Source organism: Conger conger, chromosome 17, assembly GCF_963514075.1.
Source record: "Conger conger chromosome 17, fConCon1.1, whole genome shotgun sequence".
Lineage (NCBI taxonomy): Eukaryota > Metazoa > Chordata > Actinopteri > Anguilliformes > Congridae > Conger > Conger conger.
Genome location: NC_083776.1, coordinates 1,894,658 through 1,911,175, shown reverse-complemented (window position 1 = coordinate 1,911,175; position 16,518 = coordinate 1,894,658). Strand labels below are relative to the sequence as shown.

General features: G+C 47.1%; 1 protein-coding gene across 1 annotated transcript in view; it reads right to left on the bottom strand.

The window, feature by feature from the left end:
• The window catches only part of LOC133116857 (von Willebrand factor D and EGF domain-containing protein-like), a 65,040-nt gene that overhangs the window by 2,949 nt on the left and 45,573 nt on the right, over positions 1–16,518 (bottom strand). The window contains 16 exon segments of the mRNA XM_061226853.1: positions 464–559; positions 1,481–1,576; positions 2,455–2,550; positions 3,766–3,780; positions 3,783–3,860; positions 4,298–4,388; positions 4,391–4,401; positions 5,206–5,301; positions 5,681–5,737; positions 5,740–5,775; positions 6,020–6,077; positions 6,079–6,113; positions 7,038–8,330; positions 9,051–9,215; positions 9,806–9,931; positions 12,996–13,133. Coding sequence (XP_061082837.1) covers positions 464–559; positions 1,481–1,576; positions 2,455–2,550; positions 3,766–3,780; positions 3,783–3,860; positions 4,298–4,388; positions 4,391–4,401; positions 5,206–5,301; positions 5,681–5,737; positions 5,740–5,775; positions 6,020–6,077; positions 6,079–6,113; positions 7,038–8,330; positions 9,051–9,215; positions 9,806–9,931; positions 12,996–13,133 — 2,487 coding nt within the window.

The following is a 16,518-nucleotide window of genomic DNA, read 5'->3' as shown; positions in this document are numbered from 1 at the left end:
CTAATTAATTGATGATGATCTTTAAATCTTCTTTACAGTCAGTCACAAATTTAGCGGTCAGTAAAATTAGCAGCTAGTAAAAACAAAAGTAATATGACATCATAATTAAAGTGAAAATGTGACTTTCCATAATTTGGGAATTTCTAATGCAGAGTTATGATTTATCATTCGACAATGTACCAAGCACTTCATATATTGTCATATCATGAACCTTATGGTGACAGACATATACTGTACATATCATATACCTGCTCATGCAAAATATTTTAAGGCAGATACTGCATTCAATAACAGCCATAGAGGGACATGCCAGAGCAGTTTAGATTTGTTCAGACCACAGCAGGACAGAGACACAGCGCTATGAACACTGTACTCGGATACTTGGTGAAGGCTATAATCACTGTTCTGGGATGGGACTTCCCAGAAGATTGTGATGACTGAGCTGGCGTTCCCAGATACTCACGCATTTGGCATAGCATGCCCTGCCATCCGGGTCCGCAGTGGCAGGTATTTGGCCCCACACACTCTCCTCCGTTCAGACACTTCTGTAGACATGTGGCTGTAATACAAATGAAAACGTGTGAGGGGAGACTATTATAAACACTAGAAAGGCCAGGGTTGCTTTTACCGCCTAGAACCGCCAAGCATTGCAACATTGATTTCTGCACGCACAGTGGACTAATTTCATAAATATCATGAAAACAAATGTCACATAATTTTCTTGAAGTAAAGGACACAGTTGAATCGCTTTCTACATTTTTATTTCAAAATTATAGTGGCTTTGTTTAAAAAATATGTCAAGGCATATGCTTTTACAGACACACAGAGAAAAGCGCTAAAATGCTAGGAACTGAGGCAGTGGTGATAGAGAAAATTTGGCCATCCTCATCAACAAATGTTGAGTATTTGAATGAACGGATCATAGGTTGGGACTTGGTTAACGTTATAACATTGTCATAGGTTGGGACTTGGTTAATGTTATAATCACTGTCATAGATTGGGACTTGGTTAATGTTCTAATCACTGTCACAGGTTGGGACTTGGTTAATGTTATAATCACTGTCGCAGGTTGGGACATGGTTAATGTTATAATCAGTGTTATAGGTTGGGACATGGTTAATGTTATAATCACTGTCACAGGTTGGGACATGGTTAATGTTATAATCAGTGTTATAAGTTGGGACATGGTTAATATTATAATCAGTGTTATAGGTTGGGACGTGGTTAGTGTTATAATCAGTGTCACAGGTTGGGACATGGTTAGTGTTATAATCAGTGTCACAGGTTGGGACATGGTTAATGTTATAATCAGTGTCACAGGTTGGGACGTGGTTAGTGTTATAATCAGTGTCACAGGTTGGGACATGGTTAATGTTATAATCACTGTCACAGGTTGGGACGTGGTTAGTGTTATGATCAGTGTCACAGGTTGGGACGTGGTTAGTGTTATAATCAGTGTTGTTTCCGTGTGTATACTCACGCTTGTCGCAGCGCTTGCCTCTCCAGCCGGACGGACAGTCACACACATCAGGGGCGATGCACCGCCCTTCATTCATGCACATGGGCTCACACACACCTGCCAACACCACAAACGGTAAATGTGTATCTGTCTGTGGTGAATGTGTAGATGCCTATGGCAACTCTGTATCTGTCTATGGTAAATGTGTGGATGCCTACGGTAAATGTGTATCTGTCTATGGTAAATGTGTAGATGCCTATGGCAACTCTGTATCTGTCTATGGTAAATGTGTGGATGCCTACGGTAAATGTGTATCTGTCGATGATAAATGTTTATGGAAGCCAATGGTAAATCTAGGGCTGTCTATGGTAAATGTTTGTGCTGGCTTTGTGTCATTGACGAACCACCGGAAGACACATATTCACCGGGTATAATAATGTTTCAAACCACAGCTCATTGTTAGTGACTGTTCCTGGCCATTACCCCTGTGCTCAAATCCCAGGGCCATGTCTTTCTATGGCTCAATGTACACAACACACTTTACAACTCCAAACACATCTTAATTAAGTATACGCACACTAGCACTCCTTGTACAAGTGTGCGCATCACTTATTAAAGTTGTGTTTGGAGTTGTAAAGTGTGTGGGCTTTCTTTTTCTTTCACGGATTAAGTCAGCCCAGAACCTTATTGTAGGATGTATGTCCATGTGATATTTCATATACTCAATTTAAACACAAACTGTAGCGTAGTGGTTAAGGTACATGACTCGGACCCACAAGGACGCTGGTTCAATTCCCAGTGTAGCCACAATAAGATCTGCACAGCCGTTAACCCTGCATTGCTCCAGGGAGGATTGCCTCCTGCTTAGTCTAATCAACTGTACGTCATTCTGGATAAGAGCTTCTGCCAAATGTAATGTAATGTAATGTAACACGCTGCGTATTAACCACAAGGTCCCCCAGACCTGCGCTGCCGTTGGCGGGTAAGGTACTCACTCCTCTCACAGCGCCCCCCGGTGTAGCCTCCGGGGCAGGAACAGACGTTCTTGCGGCTGCAGCGGCCTCCATTCTTACAGGGAGGGCTGCAGACAGCTGAAAAAAGGAAACTGACATAAGTCCTGCAAGGTGTGTGTGTGTGTGTGTGTGTGTGTGTGCGCGCCCGCAAACATGCACAACACTGCGCAAAATACTCAACAGCAGGGATACTCAATCTTACCCAGAAAGGGTCGGTGTGGGTGAAGGGTTTTGTTCGAAAACAAGCAGTTACACCTGATTCTACCGATCAAGGTCCTTAGCAAAGACTCTAGTGGTTGATTAGTAAGGAGTAGGTGTGTTACTGCCGGGTTTGGACAAAGCCTGCACCCACACTGGTCCTTTCTGGGAAGGATCGAGTGCCCCTGCCAGACTAAGCCTATCAATCAAGCCTTTTTTCAATTTTCTTTCAAAATCTTAATTTTTTTCAAAACCTATAAAACAAGGAGATACTCAAGTCTCGACTCAACGTCTCGTATTTATTCAAATAAAAAATGGAACAAATTCAGTTACAGGCTGGGAGTGTAGCTTGCTGTGTGTTCATTGCAGATGATAATATCACGCGCTCTAGAGTCGTGCATTAGCACTGCTGTCTGAGCTGTGTCGCTGTGCTGCTGTGTCGCTGTGCTGCTGTGTCTCTGTGCTGCTGTGTCGCTGTGCTGCTGTGTCGCTGTGCTGCTGTGTCGCTGTGTCGCTGTGCTGCTGTGTCTCTGTGTCGCTGTGCTGCTGTGTCGCTGTGCTGCTGTGTCGCTGTGCTGCTGTGTCTCTGTGTCACTGTGCTGCTGTACTGCTGTGTCTCTGTGTCGCTGTGCTGCTGTGTCGCTGTGCTGCTGTGTCGCTGTGCTGCTGTGTCGCTGTGCTGCTGTGTCTCTGTGTCGCTGTGCTGCTGTGTCGCTGTGCTGCTGTGTCTCTGTGTCACTGTGCTGCTGTGCTGCTGTGTCTCTGTGTCGCTGTGCTGCTGTGTCTCTGTGTCACTGTGCTGCTGTACTGCTGTGTCTCTGTGTCGCTGTGCTGCTGTGTCGCTGTGCTGCTGTGTCGCTGTGCTGCTGTGTCTCTGTGTCGCTGTGCTGCTGTGTCGCTGTGCTGCTGTGTCTCTGTGTCACTGTGCTGCTGTGCTGCTGTGTCTCTGTGTCGCTGTGCTGCTGTGTCGCTGTGCTGCTGTGTCGCTGTGCTGCTGTGTCTCTGTGTCGCTGTGCTGCTGTGTCGCTGTGCTGCTGTGGTTTGACCTGAGCTCAGACGATAAGCAGCTTGCGCACACGGTTTACCCACGGTTACCGTTCTGACACTGCTGCCGTAGAATCCGTGGGGACACACGCACGTGTTCGGACGGTGACAGACGCCTCCGTTCAGACAGACAGGACTGCAGAGGGCTGTGGAGAGACCGCAAAGCACACCAACAACACCGGTCAATGACACGGTCACAGGACTCAGGTCTGGATTCTGGATTAACATTAATCCATATTTGATTCATAGCTGGTTAAGGTAAATGACTGGGCCCCGCAAGGTCGGTGGTTCGATCCTCAGTGTAGCCACAATAAGATCCGCACAGCTGTTGGGCCCTTGAGCAAGGCCCTTAACCCCACATTGCTCCAGGCGGAGGATTGTCTCCTGCTTAGTCTAATATGTCGCTCTGGATAAGAGCGTCTGCCAAATGCCATTAATGTAATGTAATGTAATTTACAACAAAAACTGAATTTACAGTCACTGCCTGGCCTGGCAGTTGAGATATGCACCACGCACCTCCCCCTGCTTTGGGAATAAGAACGTGCGCTCTGGTCTCCCATGGCGACGGCTCACGGTTCTGTACCTGTCTCACAGGACGGTCCAGCCCAGCCCCCGGGACACCTGCACTGGTCCGGAGACGTGCACTCGCCCCCGTTCTGACAATGCCTCAATGCCTGTTACACACCACTGGGGAGGGGAGAGAGGGGCACGCACCTTAGGAACGGCTGCCCAAAGGCTTGAGGCAGCCGGTAACTCACACCTGGAGAGGCGATTGTTCAGGGTGAGCTCGGTTAGCAGAACGAGGGGGCATAAAATGGAAATTGGCAAAAGGTGAAATTCTTTTGTGGTATGGAAAAGGCTGAAAAGGCTGAATGGCCTGTTCTGTTATGTTCTGTTATGTTATTTCATGCTGTTATATGATATGATATGATATTTTATGTTATGTTATATGATATATGTTATGTTGTATGTTATGTTATATATTATGTGTTATGTTATGTTATATATGTTATGTTATGTTATATACTAAGTTATGCTATGCTATGCTATGCAATGTTATGTTATGTTATGCTATGGTATGCTATGCTATGTTATATGATATGCTATGCTATGCTATGTTATATTATGTTATGTTATGTTATGTTATGCTATGCTATGCTATGTTATGTTATGTTATGTTATGTTATGCAATGCTATTTTATGTTGTTATGTTATGCTATGCTATGTTATGTTATGTTATGTTATATGATATGCTATGCTATGTTATATTATGTTATGTTATGTTATGCTATGCTATGTTATGTTATGTTATGTTATGTTATGCTATGCTATGTTATGTTATGTTATGTTATGCAATGCTATGCTATGCTATGCTATAACTATGTTATGCTATGCTATGCTATGCTATGTTATGTTATGTTATGTTATGTTGTGCTATGCTATGCTATGTTATGTTGTGCTATGCTATGCTATGTTATATTATGCACTTACTGGTCTGGCATTGGGGTCCGACGAAGCCGTAGGGACAGGAGCAGGAGTCCCGGCCCACACAGACACCCCCGTGCTCACAGGGCAGGCTGCACAGAGCTGAGGAGAATTAAACAGAGTGTGAGGGGCCAAGACGCTCACAGGGCCCCCACATAGGGACCGAAGCAGGGGTCCTCACTCCCGGTCCTTTCTTTTACAATTACATGCAAACATTAATTTAATTCCTTGCAGAAGCAGTTTGCCAAATGAATTTAGCGGATTGCTAAACTCGCCAAACTGCGTCCATCGACACTGTGTCTGTCAACACTCATAAAATTAAAATCAACACCCGACTCAGTTGAAGTTAAAAAGTCAACTTAAGCACGAATATTGACTGGACCGAGGCCTCTATCTCGTCGGGGTGTGCGTGTGTGGACCGGGGCGGTCCTGTCGACACTCCTGGACAGTTCTGCCGGGAAGGACAGAGTTTGGGGGTTACCGGTTTGGCAGGCCTCTCCGTGGTAGCCCGTCCCGCAGTCACACACGTCCGGGGCGCGCAGCGGCCCCCGTTCTGGCACTCGGGGCTGCAGACGGCTGTAAAAGGGGGGCGATACATCACACTGCGGTTTGGCGCGAGAGAGAGAGAGAGAGAGATGAGAGAGAGAGAGAGAGAGAGAGAGAGAGAGAGAGAGAGAGAGAGAGAGAGAGAGAGAGAGAGAGAGAGAGAGAGAGAGAGAGAGAGAGAGAGAGAGAGAGAGGAGAGAGAGAGAGAGAGAGAGAGAGAGAGAGAGACGAGGTCGGCGAATGTGGGGAAGTGAGGTCACGGCGCGCGAGTTACCGAGGTGACAGCTGTGGCCGGCGTATCCCGCTCGGCAGCGGCACGTGTTGGAGCCGCACACGCCATGTTCTGCCGCACGGACGCCTGCACACGGCTGCGTGATCGAAACACAGAGAGGCGTGAGAACGGACGCCAGACATAAACGCATCGACGCGTCGGCGCGTGCGATTGCGTTTGTCACAAAAAACACTGAATCACTGAATCACTGAATCACTGAGAGCCAGAAAAGAGAACATATTCTGTGACAAGCACCCAGACATTGAATGAATGGCTCTTTTAGGATAATAATAATAAAAAATAAAAAATAAAAGATGACCTAAAAACCTCCTCTATTTTACACCAGGAGTGAATTTTAGCAAGTGGAGCAGAAGCTATGAGTTAATATAATCATATGAATTAATGTTTGTATGAAACCAGTGCCTGTCACATCTTCCCTAACACTACATTTCCACCTGATCACTGACCACCTTCCCACCTCTCAGCCTACCAATTTAAAAAAAGTACTTCTTTTTCACAATTCTGTAAAGAATAAAGCAGTAAACTGTTCAAGTATTCCAAATTCCAAGAGTGCCAATAAAAATAAACATTGGATCTCATGCAAGAACATTTTTGTATTCTTATAAATTTCTTGCACTTTTTTTCGAATGAAGGGCTCATACGAGTGATAACATGTTGAGGCTAGTATTAAGCAGTGCAGTTGCTAAATCTCGATTCATATTTGATTTTCAACGCCTAGTTTGAAAGTTTGATCCCAGTTCTGTGTGCCAGGCATGCACTGCAAGGCTCTTGTTTATATGACTTGTACGACAAGTCGGGGCCACACATAATTTGGTATCTAAATAAGAGAAAAAAATCATTTTAAGAAGAAACGTGTTCTTACGAGTGGTTCTGCCATGAAGCCCACTGTCTGCAGTTTTAATGATAATCAGTGTACTTTGGAATTGGCATTAGACAGTAAAGGGTAAGGCTGTGTGTAAGGATTCTGTTCCAGGTGCAGGGTGCAGGAGCACGACAGTACCTCTGCAGTTTCGTCCATCACCGACGTACCCATAGGGGCAGCGGCCGCACCTGAAGCCGGCCTCGCTGTGGGGAGAGCAGGACACTCCAGGGAAGCAGGGCATGTCGGCACAGGTCCGGCTCTTCTCCACGGAGACCGCCGGGCTGCTCATCTGTGGGGTGTGGGCGGGGCGGAGTGGGGTGTGGGCGGAGCTGAGCTGGGTGTGGGCGGGGCTGAGAGGGGTGTGGGCAGAGCTGAGAGGGGTGTGGGCTGGGTTAAGCGGGGTGTAGGTGTGGATGTGCGGGGTGTGGGCGGGGTTAAGCGGGGTGTGGGCGGGGCTGAGTGGGGTGTGGGCAGGGCGGAGTGGAGTGTGGGAGGGGCTGAGCTGGGTGTGGGCAGGGCGGAGTGGAGTGTGGGCGGAGTTAAGCAGGGTGTGGGCGGGGCTATGCGGGGTATAGGTGTGGATCTGCGGGGGGTGGGCGGGGTTAAGCGGGGTGTGGGCGGGGCTGAGCTGGGTATGGGCAGGGTGGAGTGGTGTGTGGGCGGGGTTAAGTGGGGTGTGGGCGTGGCTGAGCGGGATGTGGGCGGGGCCGAGGGGGGTGTAGCCGGAGTTAAAGGGGGAGCCGGGGACCTCCTTCCTGGGCGTGGTGTAAAGGAAGATCTGCACCGGGCGGAGATCGTAGGCTCGGCCCACCTCCCCGTCCGCAGAAAACTCTGATTCGACGAGGGCTTGAGCCGAGAGGTCGTGGGCGGAGACGGCGTGGGCCGCCAGGCTGTGGGCCGCGGTCTGGGCGGAGCCCAGCGGGAGATCTCTCCTGGGAGGAGCCTCGGGCTCCCCCTCGCTCTGCCGTTTCCTGGTGGGCGGGCCGACGGTGGCAGGGCCGCGTCTCGCGGTCGTTCGAGCCGCGGTTGCCCCCGGCGATTCGCTCGAGCCGGGGGTCTCAGCAGGGCTGCCTCTGTAGGGCCAGGAGTAACCGCCGTCAGATTTCCTCCTCGCCGGGGAGTTAAACGGCCCGGCGCTATTGGCCGAGGAGGGCTGGCTGTGGCGCGTATGAGGGCGGAGCTGGAGGTGGTGGGCAGTTGTCACAGGGTGGAGTGGGCGGGGCTGGAGGTGGTGAGGGATTGTCACAGGGTGGAGTGGGCGGGGCTGGAGGTGGTGAGGGATTGTCACAGGGTGGAATGAGCGGGGTGGAGTCTCCCTCCTCTGAGTGACAGGTCCCACAGCGGGGGAGTGTAGCTGAAGGACTCTGTGGAGGCCGTAGCTGGCCTGCTTGCTCTTGGCCGGTGTCGGGCGCGAGGACAGAGGTGGACCACCTGCAAAGACAGCAGAAAGCAAACCTGAAGAGCAGGGTCTGTGCCAGGCTAATGCAAGGCGCTAGAATAGACTGAGGAGACGTCTACCTGTGTCAAGGGGAGTATGTCATGCCAAAACAACAAACACTGTATCCAATAGCAATAAAAATGTTTATACTATAGAGCCTAATAAAGAATCTAATAAAGCTGGATGTTACACACATTGTGCGTGTAACATTTTCTTTTCGCGATCTGCACACGATACAGGGGCAGCCTGTAGCGTAGTGATTAAGGTACATGTCTGGGACCTATGAGGTCGGTGGTTCGATCCCCGGTGTAGCCACAATAAGATCCGCACAGCCGTTGGGCCCTTGAGCAAGGCACCAGGGGAGGATTGTCTCCTGCTTAGTCTAATCAACTGTACGTCGCTCTGCATAAGAGCGTCGGCCAAATGCCATTAATGTAATGATATGTTTTTTGTTTAATTTTCCTATAACAAACAGGCAGACTCATTGCTTTACTCTTCAGACCCACACACCTACGCACTCTTGTTAGGCACATAACACATAACACATCACACATAATATAATAAGTTATATTAGAATGTGGCAGGCTGCCTAGTTCTGAATGGCTGGTGTGCAAGTGTGTGTGTGTGGGAACTGTTATTGAACGGGAGGGGGGCCTGACAGGCCTTAGTCACTGGTGCGGAGTTGGAGTTTCCAGGAAGTGGACTTGTCTTGCCTGCTTGGGACAGTTTGGTGCAGGCGTGTCCGTTGCCTCGGTACCCCGGTGGGCAGCGGCCACAGACGTAGCCCCGGTAGGGGGGCCTCCGGTCGAGGCACTGCACCCCGGGGAAGCAGGGCCGGCTCGCACACCTCACCTCCACGTCCACCGCACGGGGGGGGCCTGAGGACACATCGCCCCGGTTACTGCGGGGAAATCCTGTAGCGTAGTGGTTAAGGCAAATGACTGGGACACGCAAGGAAGGTGGTTCTAATCCCCGGTGTAGCCACAATTAGATCCACACAGCCGTTGGGCCCTTGAGACAATCCTCCCCTGCATTGCACCAGGGGAGGATCGTCTCCTGCTTTGTCTAATCAACTGTATGTCACTCTGGTTAAGAGTGTCTGCCAAATGCCAATAATGTAATGTAATGAAATCTTCAGTTCCACAACCACTCCAGCAGCAATCTGCAATTATTTACAGCTTGGAGTGACTTGACATAAGTTTCACGAACTTGCGACTTGTCGCTTGTTTGTTTCCTTTTTGTCTATAGTTTGTCTATTTTAGGACTGCGATACCATTCTTTATAGATTAACGTACAATGCAGACCGTACGTATCTGGAGAATTGCACAATTTCACAGTTATTTTGACCTAAAATGGCGGAATGGCTTTCCGCGCCCTGGGCCTGTGTTGGTGTGCTGTTTGGCTGGTGGTGAAAGCCTTCTTAGCCTGCTTCCCATCCATAAACACCGTCGTTGGGGACTGTACTCGCCAGCTTTGCTGCTCTTGCTGGGTGCGGGGGCTGCGGACGGGCCCTTCTCCGGGGGGGGTGTGGGGGTGTTCTCTGTTCGGCTGGGGGTCACCGCTGGGGGGGCAGGAGACTCCGACCGGTCCGGAGCTGGGTAGGGAGGGCAGGGAGGAAGGATGGAGAGAAAGAGTGCGCAAGGATGGGAAAGAGAGAGCGTAAAATGGAGGCTAGGACGAGACAGATTCTCCTTTCTCTCCTCTCCTTGCACTCGATTCATGAAGCAAACATTCACATGACCACTGCTCACATTACATTCCATTAATGGCTTTTAGCAGACGTGCAGTTGATCTTATCCAGAGTGACGTACAGTTGATAAGACTGCAGGAGACAATCCTCCCCTGGAGGAATGCAGGGTTAAGGGCCTTGCTCAAGGGGTCCAATGGCTGTGCGGTTGTGGCTACACCGGGGATTGAACCACCGACCTCGCGGGTCCCAGTCATGTATCTTAACCCCTACGCTACAGGCCGCCCTGGAACACTCACCAGAAACGAGTGTGAGAGGGAAACAGGGAGACAGAGGGCTCATTCTAACATTACTCATTTGGCAGATATAATTTGTTTAGTTTGGCTTACAGACTGGCCTGTACAAGGATGAGGAACGCTCTCAGATTACAGATAAACTCTTTCTGACTCATAAAACCCTCAATATTTCACCTCAGGATGCTTTAATAACGGCACGGAATACCATTATTGTATAATCTTAAGGCTAGCCCTTATCACAGGTGAATTACTATACACTCAGTGAGCACTTTATTAGGTCTTTATAAGACTTTTTTAGTAGTGTATCGACTTAGAGTTATGATGCGTTGTGCGTTTAGAGATGCTCTTCTGCATACCACTGTTGTAATGTGTGGTTATCTGCGTTACTGTCACCTTCCTGTCAACTTTGACCAGTCTGGCCATTCTCCTCTGATGTCTCTCATTAACACGGCGTTTCTGTCTGCAGAACTGCTGCTCACTGGATTTTTGAACCATTCTTTGCAAACTCTAGAGACTAGTGTGTGTGAAAATCCCAGGAGATTGGCAGTTTCTGAGATACTCAAACCACCCTGTCTGCCACCAACAATCATTCCACTGTCAAAGTCACTTAGATCACATTTTTAGATGTGAACATTAACTGAGGCTCCGGATCCGTATCTACATGGTTGTACGCATTGCACTGCTGCCACACAATTGGCCGATTAGATAATCGCATGAATAAGTAGGTGTAAGAAAGTAAAAATGTTCCTAATAAAGTGCTTGTGAGTGTATGTAATAATAATAAATAAATAATTTGTTTTATCCAAAGTGACATACAGTTGATAAGACTAAGCAGAGGACAATCAATGCAGTGCAATGCAGGGTTAAAGGGCCTTGCTCAAGGGCCCAACAGATCTTATCGTGTCTACACCGGGACTTGAACCACCCTCCTTCCGGGTCCAGGCATTAAGCTGTGTGCACACATAAGCGCCTTGAGATTCTATTTTCTATTATTATCATAAGCAATTCAGGCTTATTGCTTTGTCTAAAGAAAGATGGCAGTAGCATAGCAAAGGCTTGAACATATAACCAGACATGTAACATGACAAACCAAGGGCTAACCACTATGGCACACCGATGTGATATTGCACTGTGCAGTATTAATACATAAAAACAGCCATTGAGTTTGTAGCCTTGCAAATTGTACGGTACGTGATTTATGTCACAACGCAACCTGGATGAAAATACCACTTTTCACCACCTGGTGGCAGTAATACCAATACCAGTCCCAGGAGATCAGAGGATACAGTTATTCTCTTACAGAATCTGCCTCTTAGAGGCAGGACACAGACCAATGAGTTCAGCTGAACGCCCACCAGCTGAAACCTCGCTAAACAGAGCTCTACAACATTCCCAGGGGGCCGCAGGATCAGTTCGGTTTTTGTGGTTTCCTTTCAATCAGTTGTCAGTTGAGGCCTTGAGATACAAGGTGTGTAGATCCATTACATTACATTATTGGCATTTGGCAGACACTCTTATCCAGAGTGACGTACAGTTGATTAGGCTAAGCAGGAGACAATCCTCTCCTGGAGCAATGCAGGGTTAAGGGCCTTGCTCAAGGGCCCAACGGCTGTGCGGATCTTATTATGGCTACACCGGGATTAGAACCACCAACCTTGCGTGTCCCAGTCATGTACCTTAACCACTACGCTACAAATCCTTCAGCCAATTGATCACTTAAGTGCACCACTGGTGCCTAGAACATCCAGAAAACATCCAGAAAACATGCAGGCACTGCGGCCCTCCAGGACTGCAGTTTGACACCAGTTTTCTAGAGCGTCGTACTGAAGGGGAGGGTGGGGTTAATGCCACGCCGGCTGTTTAGAAAAATGAACAGTGACACAGTGAAGGATACAGTAGTTCGCTGAGACAATGATTAGCTGCTGTCAGCAGCTCAGGCCCTGCCTTCTTTAAGAACAGCTTCCAACCAAAAACGCAAGTGCTCACTAAAAGCACATATATATTTTTCTGTAGTTCAATATTTTTAATTCAAAACATTTCAGATTTGATGGTTGATTCCATTGCATCATTAATGAAGCACACTACTTCACAAATGTTGGAAAATAAATTTCATGTGAACAACGATATTATACTTGTTACGTTACAATATTGTTTGTGCACATTCATCAAGCGTGGCAATAATTCTGGAGCCCACTGCATATCCCGAGGCGTAAAGTCCAGGGGTCAGAAAGTAAAAGTCATGTGTTGGTTTCCACCCATTAATGCAGCCAACTACCTTCTGGCTGAAGATTTGTGCTGATTAGCAAATCCAGGTGGTTGGAACAAAATACTGGGGAGGACTTCTGCTTTCTAAACCGGGACATTACACCTCTGTGCATATCCATATATTAGATTTGTGTACAGATTATCGGTCAGCCTGTAGCCTAGTGGCTAAGGTACATGACTGGGACCCCCAAGCTAGGTGGTTTGATCCTCAGTGTAGTCACAATAAGATCCGCACAGCTGTTGGGCCCTTGATCAAGGCCCTTAACCCCACATTGCTCCCTGGGGGGAGTGTCTAATGAACTGTAAGTCGCTTTGGATAAAAGCATCAGCTAAAAGCTGATAAAATGGTCAGCTAAATAACATGTAATGTAATGTACTGTAATGTACTGTAATGTTACAGACAGCTTTACCTGTGCATGTCCTCCCATCTCCCTGCAGGCTGGGGGGGCAGGTGCCACACCTGTAGGACCCGAAGCTGTTAACGCACACGACTCCGGGAAAGCAGGGGTCCCGCTCACACTCATTCACATCCTCTTGACAGGTAACCCCTGCAGAAACACAAGGGCAGAGACACAGGCCTCTGATTCATCCGTCCCTCACTCTGAAATAAACGGAAACGTTACATTTTTACATTTCCTCGCAAATGCAGTCTGACGTGTTAATTTCAGTGATTTCTGGGCTTGTGAAAAAACTTCTGGGTTTATAAAAAACCCCAAAAAAGTGATATTTGAAATAATAAATAATAAGTTAAGTTCTAACGGTGAAGAGAGGAATTGCAGCAACAAACACGCTGAAACAACAACACTGTTTATCCCTCCCCTTCTCTGTGAATGTGCTGACTTAGAAACACCATTGGCTATGGCAAATTGGAACCAATTTTCCACCAATGAGGTTGAATTATTGTGCAGCTGTACAACGTTTTGGTACAGAGTGCTGGCCTGTCAATTGCATATAAACGCAGGCAGAGGGTGAGTCAACATGTCAGTGAGCCTTTTTCAATGATAGGAAGTGGTCTTGATGGATGTTTCAACACAAAAATCTTACCTATTGTACCTTTAAGCACAAATTCGGATTGAATCCAGGAAGGCCGCATTCTCTCATCTCAGAATGTATTTATAAAAAAGTGTCCTCTTCATTTTCAGGAACACACACAGTCTCACACTCTGTGCTGAGAATTCAGGGTCGATGATTTTCCATAGGCATTAATTATTCGGAATGGGTGTGCGGGAAGCCCGCGGCCTGCTGTGCTTCCGGACGACGGGAATACCGAGGCGATCGCAGCTAACGAGCTGCCGGAGTCGAGCAGTTGATGCCTTGGTGGCATATTGACTTGTCACTCAGTCTTAAATATTTGAATGCTCTTGTTACTAAAGCATCTGCTCATCCAGCTAACGGCTCCATACCAGCTAACGCAGTCGGTTCTCAGGGACTAATTATCATTCCTCACATCGCAAGACACACCACGGCAGACTGGACACACAGCTCTACCCTGACCTGGCGTCTGTTCTAATTCCCCCCGCACTCGAGTCCGTAGCAGGACAACACACACTCCAAGCATCTCCACATGCCAAGATAAATAGGTTTGGCTCAAGTAAGGCAGAGGCAGAGGTTAATCATGACCACAAGATTCATTTTACTGCATCACAGTGGCAAAATGGCAGGATCTAGCAGGACGGACACATTAAAGGGGGATTTAGCTGAAGTTATTTGACACACAGATCTGGGACTGATTTTTCACCTCCACTCCCCCTGCTTAGAGGTCCCTGTTATTTATTTATTTATATGTACGGACATGGACGGGACTAATGAGGAGACGATGGGTGTGTGTGTGTGTGTGTGTGTGTGTGTGTATGTGTGTGAGAGTGTGTGTGTGAGAGAGAGAGTGTGTGTGTGTGTGAGAGAGAGAGTGTGTGTGTGTGTGTCTGTGTATGTGTGTGTGTGTATATGTGTGTGTGTGTGTGTGTGTGTGCGTGTGTGTGCGTGTGTGTGCGTGTGTGTGCGTGTGTGTGCGCGTGTCTTTTTAGACTGTTGATACTGTATGATTTTTCTAATTTGGTGGGATAAAACAGTACAAATGAAACAAACATAATACAAGTTTTCAAAGGTCCTATACAAATTTTGCTCAAGAAAGGTGTTGTGTGAGGTTAGCTTTACCCTCGGTAGCTGTACAAAATATACAACCGTTTTTATTTTAACCTCAGATTTCTTTGTGGATGATTCTAGTGGCACTTTCCAATACAGGTGTCAAACTTTCACTTTCTGTTCCTCAGGCTTTTAAATGAGATGTTTCTCACAGATTTTTCATATTTATGAATATATGAATATGTCAATTTGACCCCAAACACAATGGCGGTCATAAAATCTTAACATAATATGAGGGTTCATTAATAATGAAATAAAACTAAAATAATCAATGCATAGCTTCATGAGAAATTAACTGGGTAGGTTTTGTGAATGACCGGTCCTGTTTGTGGTATTCATGGACAGGATCTCAAGGCGCAGCCGAGGTGAGGAGAGTGTCCGGTTTGGTGACCCCAGAATCGCATCTCTGCTTTTTGCGGATGATGTGGTTCTGCTGGCTTCATCGGACCGTGACCTTCAGCACGCACTGGAGCGGTTTGCAGCCGAGTGTGAAGTGGCCGGGATGAGAGTCAGCACCTCCAAGTCCGAGGCCATGGTTCTCTGCCGGAAAACGGTGGATTGGTCCCTCCGAGTTGGGAACGAGTCTTTGCCCCAAGTGAAGGAGTTCAAGTATCTCGGGGTCTTGTTCACGAGTGAGGGTAGAAGGGAGCGTGAGATCGGTGCAGCGTCAGCAGTAATGTGGGCGTTGCACCGGACCGTCGTGGTGAAGAGGGAGCTGAGCCGGAAGGCGAAGCTTTCGATTTACTGGTCGATCTACGTCTCAACCCTCACCTATGGTCACGAGCTTTATGGATACATCTCCATTTCTGAGACCTCAGATTGTGAAATACTGCAAAGCATCAAGACTATTAAAGCACATCCAAAACTTATTTCAATTGACCATTTGAGCTTTTGAAATGAGTCCAGGTTTCTTTCTATGAAATAATCTTTCTCACAACATCTAATGTACACATGTAAAATCCAGCCGGGATTAGTATTCTGCTGTTATTATATACTTGGCTGTGTAAATGCATGCACTGCATGCAAAATAATGTAAGCTCTGTCAGCTGTTCTGGATGAGAGTGTCCACTTTCTGCCTAAAATATAAATGTAAACATGAAAAAGGTTACAAACCACTAGTACTGGAGTTTCAGTCAAGGCTTTTTCATGCTTCTTCTGATATTACTTTTTTTGATTGATTGAATCTTTCAGTCAGCAACGGCCTCTTTAATCAAAAATATTAATTTAACATAATAAAATAAAAACAATTGCTTGGCATTGGATTCAGTTGAAATATGACAAACGTAATGGGTATAATTTGTGTGGCTTAAATGTAAATAGCCTTGAGCATATGTGTACATGTAAAAATGTGTGTGCATATGCATGTATGTATGTTCGTACATATACACGGGTATGTATATGTTTTAAGAGGTCTTGGAATGCTAATGATGTCAGAATGGAGGGTTAAACAGCGGTCAATCTTGCCTTTGGGGGAAGAACGCTCTTAACATCTGGCCAAAGCAGTTTTCATGCGATCTCGTGCCACATTTAAATACAGCTCATTAGGTATGTCGCATCTCTGAAACTAAACACGTTTTTCAAAATCAGTTTCATCTAATTGCAATGGCATTTTCCTAAGAGTATTCCCTTCTGTTTACTTAAGACTAAATGGGTTTCCTGAAATTAATGAAAAAATGTGTTGTTGAACATGAGCAAAACACCATGATGACGTGATGAATTGTTATGCTCAAAGACAAAAACACGTGTCAAGAATAACACCTAATTTACTCACATACTGACCCCACACACACA